Source organism: Podarcis pityusensis, assembly GCF_964106645.2.
Source record: "Podarcis pityusensis genome assembly, chromosome: 13".
NCBI classification, from domain to species: Eukaryota; Metazoa; Chordata; class Lepidosauria; order Squamata; family Lacertidae; genus Podarcis; species Podarcis pityusensis.
In genome coordinates this window covers 31073865-31101705 of record NC_138038.1, presented here as the reverse complement: position 1 = coordinate 31101705, position 27841 = coordinate 31073865, and the positions used below count along the sequence as shown (strand labels likewise).

General features: G+C 43.2%; 3 protein-coding genes across 9 annotated transcripts in view; 2 read left to right on the top strand and 1 right to left on the bottom strand.

Moving 5' to 3' along the window:
- Positions 1 to 15875, top strand: part of LOC308461468 (putative serine/threonine-protein kinase SBK3) — a 30859-nt gene extending 14984 nt beyond the window's left edge. For 5 of the 6 annotated variants that reach the window (XM_080978434.1, XM_080978435.1, XM_080978436.1 and 2 more), the window contains 3 exons: positions 9512 to 9709; positions 11828 to 12030; positions 12660 to 15875. In XM_080978434.1, coding sequence (XP_080834560.1) covers positions 9512 to 9709; positions 11828 to 12030; positions 12660 to 13442 — 1184 coding nt within the window. In that variant the 3' untranslated portion in view covers positions 13443 to 15875. Of the gene's footprint in view, positions 1 to 3820; positions 5262 to 9511; positions 9710 to 11827; positions 12031 to 12659 lie in introns of those variants that run through there. The other variant, XM_080978437.1, reaches the window with a different exon arrangement.
- Positions 15876 to 16178: 303 nt separating this feature from the next.
- Positions 16179 to 21593, bottom strand: LOC308461458 (toll-like receptor 11). 2 transcript variants are annotated; one of them, XM_080978417.1, is made up of 2 exons: positions 21441 to 21593; positions 16179 to 19102 (listed from the first exon to the last, which is right to left on the bottom strand). In XM_080978417.1, the coding sequence occupies exon 2, from the start codon at positions 18224 to 18226 to the stop codon at positions 16241 to 16243; it is 1986 nt and encodes a 661-aa protein (XP_080834543.1). In that variant the 5' UTR covers positions 18227 to 19102; positions 21441 to 21593; the 3' UTR covers positions 16179 to 16240. The 2 variants fall into 2 exon arrangements, with proteins under 2 accessions (XP_080834543.1, XP_080834542.1); XM_080978416.1 differs by having other exon boundaries at positions 21478 to 21572.
- A 3829-nt stretch (positions 21594 to 25422) lies between these two features.
- On the top strand, positions 25423 to 27756 carry LOC308461531 (toll-like receptor 11). Its single transcript, XM_080978528.1, has 2 exons — positions 25423 to 25506; positions 26508 to 27756. Exons 1-2 carry the CDS (start codon positions 25460 to 25462, stop codon positions 27394 to 27396), a joined length of 936 nt encoding a protein of 311 aa, XP_080834654.1. The 5' UTR covers positions 25423 to 25459; the 3' UTR covers positions 27397 to 27756.
- Positions 27757 to 27841: the final 85 nt, after the last annotated feature.

Below are 27841 nucleotides of genomic sequence, written 5' to 3'. Positions count from 1 at the left end.
TATAATATAAAAATTATCTTGCTCATTTTTTCACTGCTTTGACTTGAAGGAAGGGTGTGTCTTTTCTGTCTGTGTGTATGGCGGAAAAAAGCCATGCTATTTATAATCCAATTAGCACAGTCCTTAAATTTGTTCTAAAAATGATTGTTTCAGATAGAAAATATGAACACAAACCTCTAACATCCTTCCATTTTGTTATGAACACCTTTGCCCAAGCCACAAGCATCTTGTATGCTAGAGAAGAAGGAATATTTCCTCTCCAAGGGTTCTACTCTGTTTACGCAAATGGATCAAAGAGAAGAGCTGCAACTGAGGAAACCATGGAGGAGAGAAATTTTGTTCCCCCTACAAGAGTTCATCCAGTCATTACAGTTTTTTCTGTGGAAAGTCCCAGCAGACTTAAATTGTGAAGGGGAAAGGGAACCTCAAACTGGAAAAATTACATGTGATGCAATTATGACTCTTCCCCCTTAATAATTTTTTCTGGTTAGTCTACTGCTCCTGGAAAACTGCTGCCCTAGGCAGCCATCTGTGTTACCTATAGAGTTGGGGCAGTCTTTGTTTATTGAGCGGTGTGAAGAAGTCAGGGCTCCTAACTTCATTTTTTTTTTTTATAAGATATTTATTAAGATTTTTTGAAATATTACAGTAAAGATGAAAAAAAGAAAAGAAAAATACAAAAGAAAAACAGTTAAAAACACACATATTTTCCATTACTTATTTTCCTTTAGCTTGAATCCCGGACCTCCTCATACCTCCCTTTTTTGTATTCCACTTCAATTTATTAGTTCAGCAAATCCTTACCATAAGATTTTTACCCATTTATAACCCTTTTTTCATATTCTCTTAGAGCATTACAGCTGGAAACCGCTTAATTTCTATCCAACATCATTCTATCATTCATTAATTTTACAATATTTCTGTAGATAGTCTTTAAATTTCTTCCAATCTTCTTCCACCGACTCTTCTCCCTGGTCTCGGATTCTACCAGTCATTTCTGCCAATTCCATATAGTCCATCACCTTCATCTGCCATTCTTCCAAAGTGGGTAGATCTTGTGTCTTCCAATACTTTGCAATGAGTATTCTTGCTGCTGTTGTAGCATACATAAAAAAAGTTCTGTCCTTCTTTGACACCAATTGGCTGACAATGCCCAGAAGAAAGGCCTCTGGTTTCTTCAAGAAGGTATATTTAAATACCTTTTTCAGTTCATTATATATTATTTCCCAGAAAGCCTTAATCCTTGGGCACGTCCACCAAAGGTGAAAGAATGTACCTTCAGTTTCTTTACATTTCCAGCATTTATTATCAGGCAAATGATAAATTTTTGCAAGCTTGACTGGGGTCATGTACCACCTGTATATCATTTTCATAATATTCTCTCTTAGGGCATTACATGCCGTAAACTTGATACCTGTGGTCCATAACTGTTCCCAGTCAGCAAACATAATATTATGTCCAACATCTTGTGCTCATTTAATCATAGCAGATTTCACCGTTTCATCCTGAGTATTCCATTTCAACAGCAAGTTATACATTCTTGACAAATTCTTAGTTTTGGGTTCTAACAGTTCTGTTTCTAATTTTGATTTTTCCACCTGGAAGCCAATTTTCTTATCCAAATTATATGCCTCCATTATCTGATAATAATGAAGCCAATCTCTCACTTTGTTTTTTAATTTCTCAAAACTCTGCAATTTCAATTTGTCTCCTTCTTGTTCCAAAATTTCCCAATATTTCGGCCATTTGGCCTCCATATTGAGCCTTTTCAAAGCTTTCGCTTCCATCGGTGACAACCACCTTGGGGTTTTATTTTCCAATAAATCCTTATATCTTATCCAAACATTAAACAGTGCTTTCCTGACAATGTGATTTTTGAATGCTTTATGTGCTCTAACCTTATCATACCATAAATATGCATGCCATCCAAATACGTTGTTAAAACCTTCTAGGTCCAAAATGTCTGTGTTTTCCAGAAGCAGCCATTCTTTCAACCAGCAGAAAGCTGCTGATTCATAATAAAGTTTAAAGTCTGGCAGGGCAAATCCACCCCTTTCCTTTACATCAGTTAATATCTTAAATTTTATTCTGGGCTTCTTGCCCTGCCAGACAAATCTAGAAATATCTCTCTGCCACTTCTTCAAACAGTCCATCTTATCCACAGGGCTCCTAACTTCAGTGGTGGGAAGGTTGGTTCTACTTGCTCATTGGTGAAGGGGAAAGCATGCTGTGCAACTCAGTGGTATTCTAGTCATTATTATTAGTTTTGTGTTCCAGTGAGCCTTGGTACTGAAACACCAGGCAAGGTTCTGGTGAGTCCTGGATGATAGTAAGCCCGGATCAGATCCAATACTTGGTTAAAAAGCAAGGTGGATTAAAAAGAGCAATCCATGGCAAAAAAATTTTCATAATCATTTACAGACCTATCAGGCAGTTTGCTTGCACTCCCCCCCCCCCCAGTGGCCATATATTTTCCCTGTGGGCTTCAGAGCTGGGCCCACTGAGTGTGAGATTCTGTCTCAGCAGGAGCTCTAATATCGCTGTGCAAGGGCAACCTGGCACCCAATACCCTATCAGCAATTTCTCACAAGGAAAGAGCAAACACCTGCCCAGGTCTGCAGGGCATTCCCTTCCCTCCTCCTGCACCATGTTTGCTGAGTGAAACTGAAGCTAGTGCCCTATCGAGATCTGCACTGTCTATCACTATCAGTTTCTTAAAGAGAGAAAGCTAAGCAAGGTTTAACTTCTAAAACCAGAGGTGGTGGGTATTCAAGCCGAGCTGAACTCCCTTCTTGATTTATAGGTGTGAATGGGCTGCTCAGAGGTGAGAGAAAGGCTCTCAGCAAATTCCTGGCTTACAGCTTGTTTATTTCCTTTCCCCCCTTACCCTTATCTGAGTAGCTCAGGGCACAGTACTGTACTTGGTTGTGAAGCACCCACCACACAGCACAACTTAGAGTGAAAGACAACCCAAGATCACCCAGTCAGTTTTAATGCTGACTGGAGATTTAATGTCCTCAGGCCACCTAGCTTTCTAGCCACTACTTACAATGTTGCTACCCTAGTTACAATTTTTATGGTATTGATTGCAATGTGGACTACCAGAGCTGAGGTCCTAGCTTGGAAAATTTTTGACTCAGGATTCCATGGCTGTGCACAGACACACATAATCTGAGCAGTGTAAATGTACACTCAAAGCATTATATGCAATATAATCTCTCCCTATATCCATTTCATGGGAAACCTGTACTTCAGGTATGCAGCAAAGGCCAAATTTGCAAAGCCCTGGTTGACTGAATTCCCTTTCCGGAATATTTTTCAGCTGCTTTTAAAAAATGCAAGAGAGGCTAGTGGTGGGGAACACAGAACACAGACTGTCCGAAGCATGGCAAGAGAGGGCAGAGAACAGGAAAAGACCATCACCATTTGATTTAGAGGCTGGACATGTGTCATTTGAAGGGCAAAGGCAAAGAGAAGCAGATCTCAGAAGGAAAAAAAAAGAAGGAACCTGCTTGTCTTTCTAGCAGTGCGTAATAATGTAGCAGTGCTCTGTCAAGGAACATATGAAATAATAAAAGTGTGTCTGAATATGTCCAGAGTGCTTTTTAGTGACTTTTTAACAGCCCAGGTTTATTCCCATATATATTATGACTTCCAGGAAATTTGAGTCCCTTCTGTTTTTAGAATTTAATAACAGATCAATTCCCCCAAAATTACAATGCTTCTTTGCGACCACATTCCATTAATGATAGCTTAAAATGTATGCCACCCACCGAAGGAGTATTTTGGCATTTGAATATTAGAAGTTGCTGCTGCTGTATTCTTAGGGTTCAAATTGTTCAGTGCTTTCAGGCACCAATCAGCAGTTGGGGGAGTGGTGCAGGAAAGACAACTTACTCCTTACTTTAAAGAAAACAAAAGAGATTATTGTGGACTTTAGGAAATGTAAATTGAATATTCAGCCAGTGCGTGGAACAGGTCTCGGTGTTTCGATTTCTGGGAATGGAGTTGAGAGATGACCTAACCTGGGGAGAAAACAGCAAAGACCTTATAAAGAGAGCACAGCAGAGGTTATATTTTCTAAGAATCCTCCAGAAAAACAATCTCTCAGATGGCATTTACCATTGTACTGTGGAGAGTGTATTAACTTATGGTCTGTGTGTGTGATTTGGGAGCTGCACGACCAGGGAAAAAATAATGCTGTCCAGGATTGTAAAGACTGCAGCGAGAATAATTGGGTGCACTCTTCCCACCTTAGATCAAATCTATGCTGTCAGGTGCCATAAGAAAGCTGCAGAGATGGCGCAGGATAGTGCACACCCCGGGAATGATCTCTTTCAGCTTCTGCCTTCTGGAAGAAGGTACAGGGTTATAAAGACTAGGACTAGCCACCTGAGAAACAGTTTCTACCCAAATGCAATTCTGGTTTTAAACGCAGTATAAGGAGTCTCTATGGGGGTATATTGTATTTTAAAATGGGGGTTTCAGAGTTTTTAGGGGGTTTTGAATGTCTTATGTAGATTTTTCAATTTCATTGTTCCGTATGGGACAATGACAATAAAGATATCATATTGTATCGTAGGCGGTGCAGTGATCGATGGTACCCAGCAAAGCATTGCCAAAAACATTTTTTTAAAAAACAACAACCCAAAACAATCCTGCCAACAGAAAGAGTTTCAGTACATCTCCAGTTGGGTAACATTTCCCCCCCTTACTACACTGTCTGTGGATCAAGAAAATCCAAATTAAATTGGGGGTGGGGGAGCACAGGTTGCCACTTGAATGAGAATGTCATCATGTGAATGAAGCGAAAAACATACACACAATGGGATGCATCATATCCAGTTTAAACTGCTGTGTTCACCATCTTTCTGCTATGAGTCACACCAGACTGCTCCATGAACAACTTCTCTATAGCTTCAAAAACAACAGTGAATTATATACTGGAAGATGAAGAAGAGTTTGGCTGTGAAGGATAAGGTGATTACTTAAGGGAGGGTTTTCTATGCCATATATGGTTTCTTGGCTGTTGATGAGTTAGCAGCAAATCCCTGTGTGATGCATGCCCATGCCAATGTGTTTTACGGTGCCTAATATGCAAACTGACTCACCGCTGTCTCTCCCATGTTTATCCTCCTAAACAACGTATTCACCAGAAAGCTGGGGAGAAAACACTTCACCCCGCTGATTGATGAATCTCCCCTCTATTTTCTAAAAGGTGCTCGTTGTTCCTAGTTGCTATCTCATGATGACCAACAACTGTGAGTATCTAGTGCACTGGCCCCAAAATGGGCCTGCTGTTTGTGTGCCTTTGGTCTCATGAGAATCATCCCTGAAATGAGGGGGCCAGGCTTCTACCCAGAACACCTGGTTGCCCCAAATATTTTCCGTTTAAGTTTAAATTTATGATAGACAGCTTTTATTAAAAGAATGAGGCCTTGCCCACCACCTTGCAAGCCATACCTTTTCAAACTCCTGACCTGAATCGCTCAGCTTCCTCATGATTCCTGCTGGTTTAGGGTGGATCGGAAACTGGACCCTTATCATACTTAACGTGTGTGTGTGTGTGTGTGTGTGTGTGTGTGTGTGTATCTGCTTTATTTAGTAATCTTGTAATTATGTTTTATTATATTTTTAACCTTCTGTTTGCTGCTTGAGCTTTTTAAAAGGGAAATAATGATGAAAACATTTTAAATCAACAAACTAAATGACTGGCGGAATGGGACACCCAGAGACCGCAAAAGCACAGCTGCAATAACTGTGAGCATGATAGGGGCTTTAGCAGGGCAAGGGTAAGGCAACTTATTTAAAGGTCTTAAATATAAGCAGGTAAAAGCTTCTAAACTTAGGGGAAAACCCCTGTATTTAACTCACACATATTTGTTAATGATGATTCAGCCGCACAGATATTTGATTTGGGGTTATAAGAGCTTACTCTAATGATGTTAACTGTGGAACCGGCACTTTACAAACACCACATAATATTCATTATTCACCTATGGGAAATCAATATTTTAGTGCGGCAGCACCCATTCTCCAGAACTCCCAGAAAATTAATATTGGTCAGATGCCATCTTTGTACTGCTTTCAATGTCTGCTAAAAACTGTTTTTAGGCAAGTCTACCCAGATGTATTTTTATTATTTACAATTGTTTTTGAAACTGGTTTTATTGACATTTTAATAATTTTATTATGTCTACTGTTTTTAAAGTCTTTTTTATTGCTATTTTAATTCATTTTTTATATAATTTCATGGAAACTGTTAGATATCTTGATTAAGCAACACATAAGTTTTGCTAAATAAATAAAGGAAAGAACTGAATTTACTGTTTTGAAGAAAATTTTTGAAAATCAAAAGATAAACGGCTAATATGCAAAATTTGTACAATTTTTTTTAAAAAAACTGAATAGAAGCCACTATTCATAAAATGTGTTGAATTGTTGAATCTTTAGATTGGCACAAAAACTAATGAAAAATATTTTAAAGCTTTTGAACTATGACAGTTGTGGGGGAGGATAAGAAGGATCTTAGGCTGCTGGGAGCCCAAGTATTAGAAAATAATAGTCTCCAGTGAGAGAAAACCAAATCCAGGTAAGATATAGCCCTGAAACTTCCCACTGTGTGGGAGAGTGGGGGAAAAACACATTTCATTCAAAAAACCAAAACTCTAAAGCTGATTTGAATTTGTGTGCAAGTTTAGCATGTCGTTAAACTTTCAGAATTCTGATTAGAAATTTCAAAATGCTCAAATTTCAGTTTTAAAGCCAGCTGTTGAAAACCTCTTAATGCTGGCCACTAAATCTTTTTATTATTCTCATTGGTAAATATTTTAAACCAAAATTTGTTTTCAGCTTAAAAATTAGCAGTTTGTAAATCTGTTCATTCAAACATGCTAGTAAGCGCTGCTCCAGGTGTTCATTTTGTTATTACCCTTTTCTACAACAAAACGGTCCTATGTTCCCATGTTTTTCTCATCGGGGGCAGCAGAAGCAACTTCCATTTTATCCCTGTAGTTTTGATGGTGCTATTTAAGTAAATTTCAAATGTGAAATTGCATGTGCTCAGAATATTCCCCCTCCCTCCTCCTCCTCCTCCTCCTCCTCCTCCTCCTCCTAGTCAAACTCCTTTTGTTTATTTTTTCGCTCTATACCATATCAGGAATGCAAAAGCAGATGTAAAGTATAGAATAGCTGGGAAGGGGAAATGTTAAATGTGTGTGTGCTTCGTATTCATAATTGAATAAATACCTACGACTGTCTAAAAAGCACAGAGGAAGGTGGGGGCTTAAGACCATAACACAAGGGTCAGATTACCTAGCACTGCTTTTACCTTTCTTATTGCGGTCCCAGAGCAACAGAGCTTTGCATTCAACACAGCACCCTCACCCCGGCCAGTTTTCCCTAGGCACTGCTCTGACTCCCTGAGAAAGTCTTTCTGGGATCTCAAACTGCAGAGTCATCTGCTAACACACAGGCAAGCGGCATGTAGGGAATGTCCTCCCGTGGTGCGCGGGATGGTGGAAGGATGCCTCTGGCCTGGCGCTGCTCCAGTTCCCAGCCTGCTGCTATATTGGCTGCCTGCTCATGTTGGTTATCTAACAACCCCCCCCCCCCGCCCGCTGCCTCTTCTCCTAAGTGCATACTTCCCTGAGTGCCATCCTTCGATAATGAGAGATTCAGGAAGCAAACCTGAATCGCGCCTCATTAAAATCAGGGGCAACTGCACCAAAACCTTCCCTCATTGGGCTGTGCAGGATAAAGTGTTCAGTTTTTGAACAGAAGGCAGGAGGAAGAACCTCAGCCTAAGCTTTAAGAGAGCCCTGTGTCCTGCACTGCACAGGGGAGGATTTGAAGGGCTGTTCATTCCAAGTTGTGTTTAAAAAAGAAAAATAAGAGAGCATGAGCATTAAAGTTATCCATCAACACTAACTGGACAGCAGATGGGGAGCCAGACATACAGTTCACATTCTCCCTCGCTGTGGTGAGACGTATTTTACGGTCTATTTAAATAAATAGTGATTGTCACTAAATTTGCAGCCATACTTATGCACGTCTTATGAAAATGTGTCCTCTCCTCACCTCTTTTTTTGTGGTTCATTTCCTTTTATTTGATGATGGGTAAGTGGCATGCATAGCTTGCTGCTGCTCCACCGCCTGTTTTATCTCACAGCAAGACCAGATGCCATTTCCCCCCCAAAGAAAGCAAAGTCAAAGTCCTCAACAGTTTCTTACCTCAGGCAACTGTGACATCTGTTGTCTCTCACCTAAGTTACCGTATTTGTCGCTCTATAGGATGCACTTTTCCCCCTCCAAAAATTAAGAGTGAATATTCCTATAGAGCGAATGCAGGATGCGCGGCTAAGCCCAAAGCCAGAACAGGGAGACGGAGCGCTGCGCAGTGCTCCATCTTGCTGTTCTAGCTTGGGGTTAGCTGCGCAAAGCCTCCGCAGGGCAGCGGGGTGAAGGCACCCCGCTGCCCTGTGGAGGCTTCAAATGCCATCCCCGAAGCCAGAACAGCGAGGTGGAGTGCTGCGCAGTGCTCCGTCTTGCTGTTCTAGCTTGGGGATGGCTGCGCAAAGCCTCCGCAGGGCAGCAGGGTGCCTTCACCCCGCTGCTCTGCAGAGGCTTCAAAGGCTGCGCTCCGGGGGCTTCAGGCAGCTATCCACAAGCCTTCAGAGTGCAGCAGGAGTTCCCACTGTGCTACAAAGGCTTGTGGATAGCCATCTGAAGCCTGGAGAGCGAGAGGGGTCGGTGCACACCGATCCCTCTTGCTCTCCAGGCTTCACTTCGCTGGAGAGGTGCTGCACAGTTTTCCCTCTCTGCGCAGCACCCCTTCAATGAAGCAGGAGGAGAAATGGAAGGGGCTCCATTTCTCCTGCCGCTTTGCTGAAGGGGCGCTGAGCAGAGAGGGGGAGAATTCCCCCCCCCTGTTCTCCCCCTCCTATGGTCCAGTGCGTCCTATAGAGCGAAAAATACGGTACTTAAGTGTAGGATTCCCCATCTTCTGTGCTCTTGCAAAAATAAATAAATGAGCCCAGCCAAACTGAGGGGAAAGGGGGCCTCTCCCCTTACTCTGCTGTTGATGTTGGAGGTCAGCCTTCATAGAATCATGGGATGGGGGTCATAGAATTGTATAGCTGGAAGGAACACCGAGGGTCATCAAGTCTAACCCCGTGATGCAGGAATCTCAACTAAAGCATCCATGACAGGTAGCCATCCAACCTCTGCTTAAGAACCTCCAGTAGAGAGTTCACCATCCTCCAAGGGAGTTTGTTCCATTGTCAAACAGCTCTTACTATTAGAAAGTTCTTCCTAATGATTAGTCTGACTCTCCTTTCTTGTAATTTGCAGCCATTGGTGCAGGTTACAACCCTCCAGAGCAGGAGAAAACAAACTTTCTTCATCTTCCAATGGAATTTAGAAGACTACATGTGGATTACAGAGAATTAGAAGACTACATGTGGATTACAGATAATTTAAAAAAATTATCATTCCTCCTTTCTCTCCACAGGCTCTATTCATGAGCAGAACACCACCTCAACTGAGGCTCTGGAAGATATTGAAGACAATGAGGAGCTCATAGAACAGCTCATGTGCATCACCTCAGACAGCTTACCTCAGCTAGAAGTAGAGGAGAAATACGACATAGCCAAGGAGCTAGGCTGTGGCTCCTATGGACATGTTCTGCACATCCAGCATCGTGAGAGAGGTGAGAGTGTGAAAAGGCAAATTCCATGCTAGGGATCATTAGGAAAGTGACTGATAACCAAACAGCCAATACCGTAATGCTGTTACACAGATCTGTAGCATGACCACTTGAAATACAGTGTACTATTCTGTTCATCTCACCTGGAAAAGGTTCAGCAAAGGGTAACCAAAATGATCAAGAGGATGGAACAACTCCCGTATGACAAATGACTATAACATTTGAGGCCTTTTCGTTTAGTGAACAAGCGGGGAAATGATAAGAGGTGTACAGATGTACCTTGGAAGTCGAACTGAATCCGTTCTGGAAGTCCCTTTGATTTCCAAAATGTTTGGAAACCAAAGCGCAGCTTCTGATTGGCTGCAGGAAGCTCCTGCAGCCAATTGGAAGCTGCGGAAGCCCCATCGGACATTCAGGTATCAAAGAACATTCACAAACTGGAACACTCAATTCCAGGTTTGCGGTGTTCGGGAGCCAAAACGTCCGAGTACCAAGGCAATTGGCATCCAAAGTACAACTGTATACAGTTCATGCACTGGGTGGAGGAAGGACATTTTTGTCCCTGTCTCATTATGTTGTAACTTGGGGATATCCAATGAAGCTGAGTGTTGGAAGATTCAGGACAGACAAAAGAGAGTTCTCCACACAGCACATAGTTAACTTGTAGAATTCACTCCCACAGAATGTCAAGATGGCCACCAATTTCAATGGCTTTAAAAGAGGATTAGAAAAATTCTTGGAGAAGAAGTTTATCTAGTTTTCTAGCCATTTTCTGCCTCCACTGTCTGAGTCAGTATGCCTCTAAATATCAGTTGCTGCGAATCACAAGTGGGAATAATGTTATTGAATGGGCTTCCTATGAGCATCTGGTTGCATCTGTGAGAACAGAGTGCTGAACTCGATGGACCTTTGGACAAATACAGCAGGTTCTTCTGATGTTCACAAGGGCCATGCCAGCCCACAGGAGGCAATGTGCTGTTACAGCTGGGGACCAGAGTACCAAAGTCTGTTAGTGAATATTAGAAGCTAATAAACCGTAATATTTGGATAATATTTGGGATACAAAGGGAAAATGCAAGCTGCAGAACTGTGCCAGACAAGGAATACATGGGTTAGTTTATGCAAACCATATTGGCTGAACAATGTGGAAAGAAGTACTGAGCCATTAAGGGCCACAGACAATGCAAAAGAACTGTCCTTCTCTTTGCCCCTCACTCCCAGTGAGAATTAGGGGAGGGGTGTAGTATCACAGGAAAATTTGTCCTTTTAGAAAGCTAAAGGTTTGTTGGGAAGGAGTAGGACAGAATTCCATGGGCTGCTATGGAGGAAAGCAGGAACACGATAAGTAAAAGTTGCTGCGGGAAATGGGATGTTAACCAGATTAGAGTGTGGTCTTGTCTTGAGATTGACCCTAGTCTTGAAGAGAACCTACCCTCTAGTACTGCAAACATGCCCTGGGGCTAACACTTGACTTAAGACCTGCCTGGAGCTGGCTCTGCTGCAGCTCAGCCCAAGCTGCCCCACTGCCCTCTTCTAGTTCACTAAATCCTGTAATTAATTAGCTGTGTCATCCCAGGAGTGTGGGCAGCTGCCAGCCAGCAGGTGCTGTGTTGGCGATGCCAAGTGCCTGCAGCAGTCCAAGTAGCAAGCTAGCCAGCCTCACAGCTGTAAGAATAAGAAGGAAGGAGGTAACCATTTGAACATAAATGTAGAAGAGTATGTCACTGAACAATAGATTCAATCCGAGTCCCAAACCCAGGTTAGGGACAGATTATTTTTTCTGTTACCCAGATGAAAGATCTTCCTCACCATTTGAAACTAGCTTTGCAGTGCCCCCTGCTGGGGAGACAATGGTATGCAGCAGTTAATTTCTGAAAACAAGTGTGTTGCCAGAGTTTGAATTGCCCTCCAGAGCTTCTGACCTGAGTGTTCCTTCTCCCAATCCAAGGATGATCAGCTTCTAAGGGCTTACAGGTTAGCCGCTGTGTGAACTGTGTTTTCGAGGTACAATGCCTGGCGCGTGCAGGTATCAAGTACTAAACAGAAGATTTATGTGTGACATGGGCACTACTTTTGGTGCCCTCTAATGTCCAGCCGCTGACATTTTGTTGTTGTTTTCAGGAACATCAATGGCTCTGAAGCTGATGTCCAAGGAGCGGACAGGGAGGCACGAGTTCCTGCGGGAATACTGTATTGCTCTCTGCCTCTCCTCACACCGCGCCCTTCTCCGAACCACTGGCATTGCTTTTGAGACATCTACACATTATGGCTTTGCACAGGAGCTGGCACCAGCTGGTGACCTTTGTGCCATCCTGAATTCAGGGGTACGAAGTGGGATGGAAACTTTGTGGGGCCTACAAATGGGAGAGTCTCAGCACAGGTGGGAAAGTAGGATTTATTTTGTGTATAGGGAAAGATTAAACATGCAAGCAATTGTAATCCAGCTTCCTCCTGGCTCTAATATGAATGGCTGAAACACACCCTAGCACATTGTTGTCAAAACTTGGATCTCCAGCTGTTTTCACCATCCCTGACCACTGGTCCTGTTAGCTAGGGAGACACAAATTTGGGAAACATTGCAGCCTAGCATATTAATTAAATGCTGGTTCAACTGGCCACCTTTTTGTTCTTTAAAGTGCCACAGTACCTTTCCCCATTTTTATGTTTATCCTTTGCCTTCAGTGCTCCAGTGTTAAGCAGCTGATGATAATATAGCAAAACTGTTCTAAGGATTGGGGGGGGGGGGAGGTGTCTAGGTGACATCATAGGTACCACTAGCCAGGCAATTACATCTACAGTTAGCTTCTTTCAATGAAAGGTCCATTTGCACTTGACTCAACGACGGTGCTTCCAAACTGGTCCCATTCCTCTGAAAGATGGAGGCTGGAGGGTAATCCTTTTCAAGAGGTACTGCTCATCTTTACCCCCTGCTCTCTTTTCTCTTTCTCAACAGGAGGGCCTTCCTGAGGTACAGGTGAAGCGGTGTGCAGCCCAACTGGCCGAGGCGTTGGATTTCATGCATGGCAAAGGCTTGGTGCACCGGGACATAAAGCTGGACAATGTGATGCTTTTTGACAAAGAGTGTTGTCAGGTGAAATTGGGAGACTTCGGCCTCACACGAGTGGAAGGCACACAAGTGGCTGCTATGTCTGGCACTCTGCCCTACTCCCCACCTGAATTGTGCCTTTTGGAAGGCACCGAGACTTTGGCTCTAGACCCCAGCCTGGATGTCTGGGCCTTTGGCGTGCTACTGTTCTGTATTTGTACAGGTTGCTTCCCTTGGGATGTGGCCATGAGCCCTGACCCTCAGTTTGAGGAATTTGGCATCTGGCAGAACCGCACGGTGCCAGGGGAGGCTCCGGCCCTGTGGAGAGGCTTTACCACCCATCTCTTGGGTCTGTTCCGCCGCCTAATGGCCATTGACCCTAACCGCCGCAGTCCTGCTGTTGAAGTGCACAAGTACTTAGCTCTGCCTTGGCGGGTGGACAGCTGTGGAGGGACACAGAGTCCTCAAGATGAACCTCTGAATACAATGGATTCAGGTGCCTTCCTCAATGACCCTATTGGGGGCAATACTAACCTGGGCAATAGATCTCAGGAGAATTGTCCAGGGGAAATACTGCCTGAGCTAATTCTCTGTGAGAAAACCCACACCATTCAGAATGGTCATAGCCCTGGAAGCAATCCCAGTCCACAGGAAGCCTCATGGCTAACTGAGCCTGGGCTCCAGCCCTGATTTTAGATAATCCTCTTCCATGAACGTGCTGAAATGAGTTGAAAGACCCAAGTAAGGGAAATAAGACTTAGCAGTAGTTTGTTCAGTATAATGCCATCTCTGCTGTTGGCCAGGTTGGATAGAACTAGCTAGTCAGTAATGGGTGATCTACTCCCTGCCAGAGAGAGAGTGTGTAGTTGGGTAGCAATGGTTTCAGCAGAACAACCTTTATTTCAATAGCAGGAACATCACTAGAGAAGATAACGGTTGCTTTCTCTTTAGCTGGATTAGCTGGAGATGCCTTCCTTTGTTCACTTACTTTTTGTGGAGCATCTAGGCAATGTCATTATTAAGGTGTTGCAGTCCAGAATTTTCTGTATCATCTCACCATGATTTTTTTTAGACAATTATGACAATTTTAAAGAAATGAAATATGATCGCTGGACCAGCCTGCCCATGAGGAACAGGCAGAGTTCTGTTCCAGCTTCTCACAGCTCCTGTACCTTTAAAACAGGGATGGCTAACTCACAGGCCGGATCAGGACCACCAGGCCTTCAAGTCCACAACCTGATTTGGAAATCTCGCCTGCTCTTTAAGGAGCAGATGGGGCACTTAAATCTCCAGATTGAGGCATAAAATTCCTCTTCCTTCTCTTTAGATCCACCTATGGAGAGATAAAAGATCCCTCTGGCATCCCTTTAGAGGGGATATCTGGAGAGCAGTCATAGGAATCATTTCTCCCTGATGCTCAACACCACAGTGCTGAGACTGGAGATTACCCCTCTAGCTGATATTTAAGAGTAAAAGGCAACATGCCCACCCCTCAGTCCAGTCCTAGGGTGGGGAAATGCTGAGTTTTAATCTTAAAGAGCAAGCAGAAGGCTCATATCCAGCCTTAGCACTGTGATGGCTAGCATTAAGATCAGAGAGAAGTATAGGATAGGTTTTAGTGGGCAGGAGAGGATATATTAATTGCACTTTATCCCTCTAGGCCATGTGTATGGGGTGAACAGAGTTTTAAAATCCCACCCCAAACTGAACAATTAAAAGAATAGGAATTAGACTGTAAAACCTTATTTTTAGCAAGTCCAGCTATGAAGTAAGTTGACTCTCCTTTCTTACCCTGCTCAATAAAGATTGGGCAACAACTTGGAAAGTAAGTTAAAAACTATAGCTTGTTTATTTATAGTCTAGCATTGGTTCAAGCAATGGTAGCAGTAAAAACTATGCAAGCAAAATACATTTGTAGTATAAACATCTTCAGTTATGCACCTAAAGCTGGAGTAAGTAGAGGCATATCTGCATCCATGGCTGTCAAAGGGAGAGAGAGGAACAGGAAGTACTGCATGCTCCTTCCTCTCCAGGAGAGGGGGGGGGTGACATAGCACAGAGCCCTCGCTGCCAATTTTAATTTGGTGGTCTGAGTATCTATCAGCAATACAGCTCTGTGGACATAGCCCCTTCTCATGCTAACTCAGCAAGAATATGTGTTTGTTAGGTTTTGCTGCTATCTCCCACAAGATTCCCATGGCTGCTATTTAGAGCTCCAGCACTAGAGTAGTGTGGATGGAAATGCTGTCCTTAACTTCACATAGTCCAAAAACAGCTGTAGGTTCTTCTTTGTCAAGAGGATCTTTAAAGCAGTGTCAGTGAACAGCTTGGCTTTTTTACTTATGGCAGACTAAACTGAAGGCTACAGGGAGATGAAACATATCCCTATAAATTTAAGGCTTAAAGTTTCAGCAGTTCCTCTTTTCAGATCTTGTTTTGCCCCCTGATTAGGGGATTGGTGCTAAATAACCTATTAATTGCCTCTTTAATTTACCATTCAGAATTACCCAAATGTCAGTTTCTGTTATTGCTTTAATTACTAGTTTCCTTCTGTTATATTTATTCCCACTCTCCAAATAGTGCTGTTTCACCAGTAAAGAAAAGAAAAGAGATCAGTAATCAAAACATCTTTCCTCAGAAACAGAAATTGTCAGTGGAGCAATTCTGAGAGACTATTCACGGGGTGATCATTCATCTCCCAGGTGCAATTAATAGGAAGCAATTGAACAAGCTGAACTGCAAGTAACAAACTTTTAACTGAATGGGACTTTCTTGGGGGTAAATATTATATGAGGATCTTGGCCACAAAGGAAGGGTGTTGCTGCATGATATAGTGCTATATTAATATGCTGGAAACTCCATTTTAATTACCCTTTCAACTATTTAGAGAAAAAGCAATACATCAGCTGTACCAAAGGACTTTAAAAGCAAAGAAACCAGAATGCTTTATGTTTCCAGCAGACCAAGACCTGAGAGTAAATATATGGATTTTTTAAATATGGTGAATGCAGGAAAAAACGGTTTGGCTTGTTAAAATAATGAATTATACAGGATATTATATGTATATTTATTGTACTGTATAGTTGATGAAATTTCTGTAATAAAATTGTTGCCAAGAAAGAAGGCTTAATTCTATGATGCTTCTGCACACTCAAGTGTAATGCAGTGTTTGTGTAGGTTAGACCTCAGAGTTTGTGTACATTACACACAAGCAGGAAAATATTTGACAATAATGCTATCCATGATATAACATTCTTTCATTTACATAGAAATAGGACACATCCGAGTAAACAAAAACATTATGTGGGAACAAGATTTAGCAGTGTTTGTGTCTGTATGTGAACTCTCTTGGTTTCTCTGGTTAAGACTCCATTAAGCTTGCCTACATCTTTTCACAACTAATTATTTTGCAAGATAAGAAATAAATCTCGTTGGGCAGAAGTTTGTTGGATGCTCACTGCATAGCCAAGTTGGACAACACAGAATGCTTAAAGCTTTGGTTCCTCCCCACCACAGTGTTGCTTCAGTATCTTCCTCAACCTATCCCAAAAGGCAGCCTGGGCAGCTGGCTCCTGAGGCCAGTCTAGATATGCCTTCCTCTTCACCAGCTTTGCCAGACGATGATAGGCTGAGAGACGGTATCTGGAGATGTGCTCCATGAACAACAGGATCAACGTATCCTCTTGCTCAGCCACAAGACGGTATGTGGCCAGGGTCATCTCCAGAGAACACCAGGAGCTGTTGAGGGCATGGTGGCTGATAACACAGATGGTCTTGTAGCTGCTGTACAGACTCTCCATGATATTGTGCACAATGGCCTTGCCCACCACAAAGTCCCGGTTGTGGAGACAGAGCTTCAGGAAGGGGGGTCCCTTCTGCTCCAGATTGGGCACCAAGTGCTGCAACACCCACTCCTGGTCCTGACTGCTGTAGGACACAAAAGCATCATACTCAAACCTCTGGCCTTTTCTGTTATTCAACAGTCCATGCCACCATGCTCTCAGGATGTAGATCAGGAAAAGAAGCTCTGAGCCGCAAGTGGCTTTCAGGATAGGGAGTGAAATAAGGAGGAACAGCACTGAGGAGGTTGAAACAAAAAGGAGGAAGCCAACATCCTGACTACAGTTCTGCTCTATGAAAGACAGATAGTTGCCTTTCTTTTCTCTCCTTTGGGCATCCAGACAGTCTGCATGCTCCAGCCCAAATACATAAATCTCTTTCCTTCTGATGGCCCAGTCAATGAGCCAGGCACTTGAGCAGTCACACCTGAAGGTGACACTGGAAAAATGCAAGTAGCGGAGAGGCATTTGTCCCAGTATTTGATCCTGAATGTCACTGTCAAGTTCCAGGAAGGCCTCCTTCTCTAGCACGAGTTGCTTGAGTTTGCACTTTCTTCTGAAGAACTTTGCTGAGATGTACCTGATGTTGCTGTTCACCATTCTCAGGGCCTCCACCTGGGGCAGATCCATGAAGAGGGACTGCATCTCTGGCGCAGAGGAACCGTAAGGTACTTCTGGCAGGTTGTGCACCTCAAGCAGTTGCAGCTTGGACAGATGAGACATGTTGAAATTCCATTCAGCAGATCTTGCTTCTAACTTATACTTGTAAACAAGCTGCTCCAGCACAGGGAAAAGCAGATGGAGGGGCTTAGAAGAATCACATTCCAAAGCTGGCTCCCAATGCATCGATCGCACATTGGGGGAAAATGTGTTATGAGACAAGTTGTAAAATTCAAAGCAGCCACTTAGAGTCATATTCTGCACTGAAGCAAAGTCAGACTGTGGCGGATTGTATAAGGCAATTGATGAAAAATTTTGCAATACAAGACTTTCTACATTTTTCGCTGAGAATCTCAGGGTTTCTTCCCCTTCCTGAAAATATGGAAAGCCTATTTGGAGTTCTCTCAAAAAAGCCAAACCCTGGAATGAATCGCTTTCAAACTGTGTGATGGGATTGCCACACAAGTCTAAGGATACCAGACTGGACAGTTTATAGAAAGAGGCATTTGCAAGGTTGCGTAATCGATTGTTTCTCAGATTTAAAACCTTAAGTTGGCCAAGTCTAGAGAAGGCAGATACTGGAATGTTCTCAAACCCACAGTCATTGAGTGAGAGTGTCTCTAAGTATGGCAGGCAGGAGAATACAGTAGATTGGGGACTTTTAAATCTGTTACCAGAGAAATCAAGAATCCTCAGCTGGGAGTTAAAGTTCATCTTCTCATACTCCAGTGGGCAAAGGTTCCAGTAAAGATTATTTCCAGAAAGATCTAACAGCTGGAGATAGAAGAGCTTATACAGAAGCAAGGGATCTACTTGCTCCATTTTATTATCCTCAAGTACCAAATTCTCCACAGAGTAGCAGCCAGGAAGCTCTTCACTGCTGAAGTTTTTGTAGTAATTCAGTGAAAATGACAGAGATCGGAGGGAGAAATGGGAGGCCAGAGCACAGACCTGAAAAGTCTGGTTCTCATGCATGTGGTGTGTCTTCTCCAACGAAAGTGCATCAAGTTCTTTTATTTCTAAGGATAGAAGCTCACTGAGTGCCAGAGGGAAATGGCTCAGCACCAGGGACTGAAGTGAGCTTTTGTTCTGAGAATAAAGACCCGTTCTTTCCTGTGATTGAGAAGATGGGACCCTAGAGCTTGAGAAGTTAGGATGTTGCCTCAGATACAAAGAGTGGGGAAACCTCCCTATTTCACAGTTATCTACAGACACGTGAGGCACTGACTGCAAAGATGGGAAAATGCTGAACAGCTCTGAAAATTGGTCTAAGCAGCATCCAGAAATGGAAAGCGATTTTAAGTGACTTGGAAGATTTATCCCTCACTGTCCTGTGAGATAGATGCCCTTCATGTTCAAAGTCTGCAGTTGCTCTAATTGGTGGAAGGCTTGAGTTGGGATGGAGCTGTTGCTGCAGCCTGTATCTGAGTGGTGGATTGATAAGTATTGTAGCTTGTCCAGGCCCAGGAAAGCCCTGGGTGAGATAACAGGTGCCTTCAAGTTGATGCTCAGGTGATTAAGTTCTGGAAAAGACGAGAAAGCTCGTTCATAAATGACAACACTCCCGGAGAGACAAAGGGCACTCACCAGCTCAGGAACAGTAGCCAGATCTTCTTGCAAGGAGGTGACATTGCTACAGAATGCAACCAGACCCGCATCTGAAGCAGAGAGACAGAGGGATAGGGGTTCAGATGTGTGTGGTCGTAGCCAGCCCTCAGTGATCTGACATTTGCTGGTGAGCATCGCCTTGCAGAAAGGTGGGCTCAGAAACAGGAAGAGCAGGAAGATGCTGGCCACTCTTCTTGCTTCCAATTTATTCCAGCAGCTCCTCTGAAAAGGGTTTCCATCTCTCTGAAAGATATTTGGGAATCATACATTGTCCATCTAGTGATCACTGTTTGGTTTTTTTTAAAGAGGTACTTGCGGTGATCAAAACTGCCTACTGTTTGACATGCAGACACTGGTACCTGGTATTCTGCAATTCGCATTGGGGAATGCAGGGAATCTTTTCACAGAGGCACACTTTTTATACACATCTCTAATGTAATGTCAGCAACATTAAAAATCTTGACACTTGTTTAAAGCCTATTTAGTTATCATGATAATTCCCACAATGAACTCTGGAACTGAATTTTGGAATGAATGCTAAGTGAAGGCTTTGCTAAAGCTTCTGCATCTCTTCAAAGAAGAAATACAGTTCCCAGAATCTCTTTGCTAGGGCAGGTAAGTGCTTGAAACTATTTTATATGTGGAGTGTTGTCACACTCTTATCAGTTGGTCTACTCACTTCACTTTATTCTGAAGCCTTTTAAGAGTCTTGAATTAATATGTATACATTTGGATTAATATTAGAGATCAGGTGCATACAAATTCACTCATGTATCAAAAAGCATGGGAATTTGAGATTAAGGTGCCCATCTTATGTAACATGGAAACATTAAATATGTACCACAGTTTTATATATTGTACTTGTTACAACTTGGCTCCATGAAAACAACCTTTACCTTGGTCTTTCCACCCCAATTTTCTTTCTTTAAAGTTTGGGGAATAACTGACCTTGTACTGTTGTTGTTTAATCATTTAGTCGTGTCCGACTCTTCTTTAATTCTGCCCTGAGTTATTTGTATAGGTGAATAAATGGACAGGTTCTCCTGTACAGCTTCATGTAAAGCTATGCACAGAAAGGCAACTTCCTCACACAATTCAGGACATCTTTGTTGATGTCCATATGGCAGCACTGTGTTTACCCCATGTGGCATGAATGTCAAGACTTTCTTTCCTGATGGCCCATATTTAAAGTCTAAGACCAGCATTAAAACACCCACCCACCACAGCTATAAAGAGTTCATTAGGTAGTAGAAAAACACTGGTACAGCCTTATAAAATATATGCTTTCTATCTTATACACAAATTTGGTCCTGCATGTATGAAAAAGCAATGTAACCCTAAATAGTTAAAAGCAAGTGAATATATTAGAATGACAGTGTAGGGCACTGTTGAGCATTGCTCAACTCCCATTAGCCTCAGCTAGCATGGCCAATGGTCAGGGATAGGATCTGTACTCCAACAATATCTGGAGGGCCACAGCTTCCCTATCCCTGGTTTGCAGGAACTCTCTTTGTATGTGAAGGCCCACAAAATGTCAATTGTATGAACCATGGGAGTGTGGCTGTGCTCAGCCTACTCCCACATTGTGTCCTGGGCTGACCCATCTTCAGGGCCGTCTTTAGCATATGTGCCACCGGGGTGCACAGATCCGCCCAGCGCCCCCAAATTTAGTTAATTTTGCGTGCACAGCACTGTTGAGAATGACAAGCGCTATCATTGAGTCTGACAAGCGCGCTGTTGTGAATGACAAGCGTGGCGCATCTTTGGTAAATGAACACACAAAGTCAAACGTCCTTTAGTGAAACAGTAGGTATACATTTCGGTAATGCCTAGGAATATATGCATTCTGTTTTTCTAGCTTGATTAAAATTCTTTATTATTTCATAACAGGTAGATAGTTAAGAGCTTAGGCGGCTTCAGCGGCAGGTGCCTGGCGCCCCCCTGAATTCGGCACCCAGGTGCCCCGCACCCCTTGCACCCCTGGGTAAAGACAGCCCTGCCCCTATTCAGTACTGTTTATGCATTTGGTAGGTGCAACCTACCAAACTCATGACCTGTGATGTGGAGGTGGGATGAATATGTGTGGACCAGCTATCTTGGCTCATGCAATTAACATTATGTGGGCCTGAACACTCAAATAGGAAACTGGAGAACCTGTTGCTTTGCCCCTTCTTTTTCAGTTACTCATCGACAAAGTGGTGATAATTTGGTGGGTTTGGGTGAAAAACTGAAGCGGTTGAGGCACCTCAGACACTGTGTGTATGAGACATGGCTTGAATCCTGTCCCTGGTCTAATCACTTGGTGCACATCCTAGTATCATTTTGAAATATGACCCAGCAGGAGATGAGCAACTATTGTTCCATGGCATTGTCACCATACAGACCATACCATATGCACACAGAGACAAAGACACACTCTTCTCCTGAAAATCACACCATGATGTCCTTTACCTCTAAGATGTTCATTTGAACCCTCTAACAATACCCATTCAAATGGGGAAAAGTCAGCTTTTATCTGTGTGGGTTCTCCAGGTTGCACAGAGTACATTGCTATGAAATTATAAGCCCACTGAAAACTAACCTAGAGAAAAAGGGAGAAAAAAGCCAGTTAGCAGTACCTCTTTGCTTCACCATCCTGGTGCTAGAACTGCATGTTTAGCCATTCTCTTTTCCAGTATTTCTTTCCCTGCTCCTCAAGCTAACTTCTCTCCCTAAGTCTCATACAAGTAGTATCTCTACTGGATAAACTTAGTTACAAAGGGTATAGCAGATCTCACTACTCACTACTCACTACTCCACTTCAGGACACAATTCCTCTTTCACTCTTACTACAAAGCTGCATGCAACTTTCACATGCAAGTTAAGGCAGTAATTTAAAAACTGGAACTCTATGCAGAAGTGAGAATTTACTAGAATTGCGCCTTTCCTACCTCATCTAGAAGAAGCCTTTTTATGTGTTTTCCCTTTGCAAACCACAACTACATGAAGCGTCTTTGCATGTTGCTGCTTAGAGGTAAGTGACTTATGAACAATGGTCTTGCACACTTGTGGATGGGAATCCCCGCACACCACAGGTTGTCATTTGGACAGATCTCATGGGGCATTCAGCTAGGAACTGTTATAGAATAGAAAGGGTGGAAAAGCTTGGTGAAGAACAATGCTCTATAACTTGGGCTTGGACAGTACGGCCAGATGGGAGCAAAGGGTTAGGGATGGGTTGACATGGGCTTTGCATGTAAGCAAGCTGTGGGAAAACACTCTGAGATGAAAGAGTGGTGTTGAAGGAAGCCTCGATATAAAGGAAGAGCTTCTTTGCAGTGGTATGTATGGCTTAGGGACGGAACTGGGAATAAGTCATTGGATTCTGGAAGATGTATGAGGCAATACCAGAACTTCCCTTGCCCTTTCTGAGGTCCCAAAGGAGGACTTCTGGGTGACCCTGAAAGAAGTTATGTACTGTGGCTGTCACTCTGGACCTATTTAGACACCCACTTTCCTAAGGAGCAGGAAGTTTCATGAGCAAGCCGTTTCCTTTGGAGGAGAGATCACTGGAAAAGCACTTTTGCTGCTTCTGGCTGCTCATTTCTCTTTCTAAAGGAAGATTATGGTTCAGTGCCCCAGGATGGTTGCTTGATTGCTTTCCTCAATGGGAGCTAATGATAAGGAGATATTTGAGGACTGACAGTTGCTTCTACATTACTGGAACCACCATCCTTTGTTTACGCATTTTTTATGGCACATCTGAACAGTGTCACTGCCATAGTGTTGATGTCTAGTGTTTTCCTGTATGGAATATTCTTTTTCAAATGCAATTAGTGACAATGTTGTTCTGCAAGAAAACACAATTGCAGGACCAACTGCTGTTGAGGATTTTTAGAACTCCCGTGCCTTTAATTCTAAATATCCCATGTGCAGGTCTCACCCATTTCATTGATTTCTGCTTACTCCTGATCTGTAATGAATCGGTTACTGGTTTCCTTGCATATGTTTCTTTCTGTTTGTAACAAAATAGTACAATTTCACTATTACAAAAAGAGAGAGAGAATAAATGAGCAGTTGAAACTTCCACCCTTCATAGGGGAACAGAAACTGGTCTGGGACAACTAAGGGTTTGTCCACTCTTCTGCTTATCCCATGCCTAGAAAGTGTGGGTCCAAGCAGTTCCTCATTTATCCCATATTTCTGGGAATGGGTCTGACTGATTTTCCATTTGCCCCACTGCTTTCCTCTGGAAAACCCACTGTTTACCTCTAGATTGAAGCAAATGTCAATCCCAAGAAAGCTTGGTTGATGTTTGCTGCAGTTCAGTGGTATGCAGTGGCTTTCCACAGAAAAGCTGATGAGCTTTAAGAAAGACTATTGAAGATGCAACTAAAAGGACATTTACCAATCTCACGGCTGTGATCAAGAGAAAGAGTTAAAATGAAAAGGACTTGCAGTCAGCCCATTTGCAATTAGGACCAGAAAGGGGATCTGCCAACCAGGACTTAATTGTGAATATTATAGAAGGTTTTTTTAATTGTGTGGAAAGGGGTGTGTGTTGATGAATAAAATGTAACATTACCTTGAGCTGTGTAGAACGTTTAATTTCACCCATGTAATTATGGGAAAGCAATGTCTCAGCAGCACTGAGGGGCTTTAGTATAGAAGCAATTTTTTGTGTTTTAAAGAGCATTACTAGAACTTGGGAAAATTACACCTCTCCAGCTCTGAGAATGGGGGAAATGTAAGGCATTTGTTTGTGAAGAAATAGTTTCTCTTTTTCATTTTGCAGTTTTGAAAGAGGGAGACTATGTGTACAGAGTTTGTATTTGGAGTCAGTTAAGACTGGGGGGCGGGGTGCAACCTGGAAGGCTGCCTTGAAGGGATCCTCAGGGATCTTCTGCCTTGTGATTCTTGGCTTCCAATTACTGTATACATTTTCCATACATTGGTAAATAAAAAAAGAAAGTGCTCCAAACACTGAAACATTGTAAATATTACAAAAATGCCTGTGTTCTCTCACCCAAAGGTACTCAAATCTAGATGCCCTTGGAACTATCTGGTACTTAAAACTCCTCCCTATCTGGTACTTAAAACTCTCTCCAGGCCACACCCTTCATTGGCTCTGCTTCACAATGCTTTTGCCTGGCTAGGATTGTTCTTGGGCTCTGATAATAGCCGCTTACCTGAATCAAAGGTGAGTGGTGGTTGCAGCCTCTTTGTAGCAGCTGGCCATTGGGTCCTCCTCTGGTCAGCTGCTATGAATGGCAGTATAGCTCACCAACAACAAATGTGAACTGCCCAATCAGGAGTAGGTTGGGGGGCAGAGCCTGGGCAGTGGACCAGAGTGTGGAAGTCTTCATTCTGGTCCACCCCTGGAAATATAAGCCGACTTCACCCAAGTGTGTACATTGTCTTGTCCCATTTGTTTAAATGTATTGTTGCCTTCACTCACATTCAGTGTGGGGTGCTGTGAGTGGGTCTGCAATGCCTCTTGCTTGTCTGGATGAAGGATAGAGCTGTTGGCAGGTGTGTGTGTTAAACTAGCCGACTGTACAAAGGTTAAAATTTACATTAGTTGCCCCACCCATCACTGGTCCTTGGAAGGTTGCCCAGAATGAAACATCCCCCACTCAAGTGCTAAACTATTAAATTTCAAACTGTGTTCAAAAGAACAGAGACCTCCTGGGCTTCTTTGAAAGCTGATTAGATTCCCAATGGAATCTAATGGCAGACAAGCTTTCATAGAAGAAAGATGACTAATGATGATGGTGGTGATGATGATGCTGAACAAAGTGAACTCAAACTGTTTGTTTTTCTTTGCCAGGTTACTTGGCACCTCTAAGGTGATCCAAACTCTTCAGCTGTGGAAAGGAGGCCAATGCAACAGAGAGGAACAATGCTGGCCATCTTGATGCTTTTTTCCTTGGGACAACCTTTCTCTCTTGCTTTGATGAACCTAAAATGCTATACCATTGAAGGGTCACCGATGCCTTATGTGGTGCATCGCTTTCCCAGCTGCTCTCCACCTAATAGCACCAGGCTGATAGTGAACTGCCAGAATGTATGTTCCTTGCCAGAAGACATCATCACCGTCCCCAAGGAGGTTGAAGCACTCTGTCTCTCAGGGGACATTAAAGTCTTGGAAGCTCAAACCTTCCAAGCTTTTCCAGAACTCCACTGTCTGAGACTCATGATAAAGAAGGATGTTGTTATCTCACCCAGGGCTTTCATAGACTTGAATAAATTGCAGTACCTTTTCATCGTATTCCAAAATCTTCAGTCTTGTTCCAAACTCATCGACATTTGTGAAACCTTCTTCCCTATGCCCTCCCTTCAAACTCTGGTCCTAAGTGATGTCAGTCCCACAGGAGGAGATATAACACTGTCTCATCAACTCCAACTGCTCTCTGTTTCTAGATGCAGCTTGAAACACGTTTTGGAGCTGCTCCACTTCTTCCTCTCATTGAAGTCATCACCTCAAGGGTCTGTAAATCAACTCATGCCAGATTCTTTTTCTTCCTTTTTGTCCCAAAAGCAGCATCCTAGCAGCTTGGCTCCTGCTGTCCCTACCTCATGGTCTCAGAAAGAGGGAAAGAGTCCTGAAGGCCAAAACAGATGTTTTCTCCAGAACCTAAGATGGAGCTTTCCCCCTCTGACTCTGGGTGAGATCCTAATATTAGCATTAGAAATAGAAAAACTTGACTCCCTTTCACTGGAAAACACAAACCCAAGGTTCAAGAGCCAGACCTTCCCAGTCTGTGATTTGGCTTCCCGTTTCTCCCTCTGTTCTCTGTCACTGTCCCGGATATTTTTCAAAACCTTTGATGCTGTAAAGTATGATGCCTGTCGCTCTCTGGAGAAATTAGCACTTGTGCGGAACCAACTAGAATATGTAGATTATTTGATTCTATACAAAATGCCCCAGCTCCAGCTTTTAGATTTTTCTCTAAATAACCTCCACTGGGGCCTGTGCCCACCAGTGTATAAGAGAATGAATTTCACCTCTAAGCTGCAGATTATGAATTTCTCAGGAAATAATGTCAGCAACCTTCAAGCCTATGCCTTTTCCTGCCTGCCATATTTACAGGAGCTCTTACTCTATGTCAGGGAACTGACATCGGAGCCAGAGGCGGAGGCTAGGCTCTCAAGCGATGCTGGAGAAGGGCCCAGCAGGGGGAGAGGCAGCTCGCCAGCTGGGGAAGGAAATCAGCGTAACACCAGGGATAAAGGGGGGCAGATTTGGGAATCGGCGAGGGGGCTCCAGGACTCCTCGCCGGAGACCAGCGAGGAGAGCACGGGTCCTCCGCTACCCACACCCTCCCTGCGCAGAAGACTTCCGCGCAGGGAGAGTAGGAGGAGACTTGGGGTCAAACAGCTTTTATGCTGGAAAAGATTTAAGAAACGCCCACTGACGGATTCTGCTAGTGACTGAACAGCCACAAAGTGAAGGGCTGTCCAGACAGAAAAGGTTTAACAAGGCAACCTAGCCAGGAGTGGCACCAACTTACGCACGAGCAACCCCTACATTTATTACACTCTATGCCAGCAATATTGAAAGGATAGATTCAATGGCATTTTATGGACTTCATCAACTTAAGGTACTCAATCTGGAAAACGACTACATTATTCATTTGACAAATCATTCCTTTTCTTCCCTCTCCAGGTTGGCCTTCTTGAACCTAAGGCATAACCCAATTGAAGTGCTGACAACATACTTCTCTCAAGGTCTCAATATGCTGAGAGAACTACAGTTTGGTTTTATAAATTATGGTGACCTGGATGTGGGCTTTTCAATCCCTGGCCTTGAAAATCTTGAACTTCTATCCAAATCCAGAGTTAGATTTAGAAGACAAAGCATGGAGATGTTTTCCACTTTGGAGAAATTAACACTCAAGTGTAATCAGCTTGAAGTGGACTCATGCAAATCACCCTCTTTCCCCAAAGTAAAGGAACTTTATTTGTCAGGATTCATTTTTTCCTGTAATACCTCTAGGCCTTTTTTCCATGATTTCCCTCTCCTAGAAAAACTTCACCATAGTGTTATTGTACAGGGTTCTTACAGGGGACACTTCAACTTTTCCCATTTATCAAACCTAAGGGTCTTGGTGGTTTTTAACCTTGCAGATGCAATTAAAGATATTCCTAAAGCTGATGCCCAGTATCTCTTCCAGAACCTCACTCACCTGGAGGTATTGCACTTGATGAAATCGGGCCTGGAATATGTATCCCCTGTTTTATTCCGGGACATGAAGAGTTTGCAGCTTCTTGTGTTGCAAAGTGAATTAATCCTTACTCTAGATGCTAGCTTTCAGGATCAAATGGGGCAACTAAGGTACTTTTACCTGAACACAGGCAACTTTGGGTGCTACTGTTCCAATGCCTGGTTTGTCAGCTGGGCATCAGGAAAGAAAGACCTTTTTGTATCTATTGTACACCCACTGAGGTGTCAGCAACTGACAATGGCATTGAAATCTCAGAAGTTCTTGCAATTTGCTGAGCACAATTGCATCCTGAAGATAGACTTCTTCTCTTTATGGCTACTTCCTCTCTGATCCTCTTCCTCATGTCATTCCTATTGATTCATGTCACCTGTGGTTCAGAGCTCTTCTTCCTCATCTACATACTATGAGGCTGGTGGCATAGACTGTGTGGTGAAATGGGGAAAGGCAAGAGGCTTGAATATGATGCCTTCGTGTCTTACTGCAGGCAGGACCAGAATTGGGTCCTTCAGAACCTGGTACCCAACCTAGAGTGCAATGGTCCTCCCTTCCTGAAGCTCTGTCTACACAATAGGGACTTTGTGGTGGGCAAGGCTATTGTGGACAATATTATGGACAACCTCTACAGAAGCCGGAAGGCCATCTGTGTGATCAGCCCACACTCCCTGTGCAACCATTGGTGTTCTCTGGAGTTGAGCCAGATCTAGAGAACCTTGTAAAAATAAAAGCAGAAAGGAAAAGAGAAATCTTCCACTTCCAGACCTCTTCTACTGCAACC

Bases quoted from the DNA above. Each gene is read 5' to 3' on its own strand.
- LOC308461531 (XM_080978528.1), top strand. From the start codon at position 25,460: ATGTTTTCTCCAGAACCTAAGATGGAGCTTTCCCCCTCTGACTCTGG. The intron at 25,507-26,507 runs GTGAGATCCTAA...TTCCCTCTCCAG, and splicing joins CTTTCCCCCTCTGACTCTGG to GTTGGCCTTCTTGAACCTAA.
- LOC308461458 (XM_080978417.1), bottom strand. From the start codon at position 18,226: ATGCATGAGAACCAGACTTTTCAGGTCTGTGCTCTGGCCTCCCATTTC.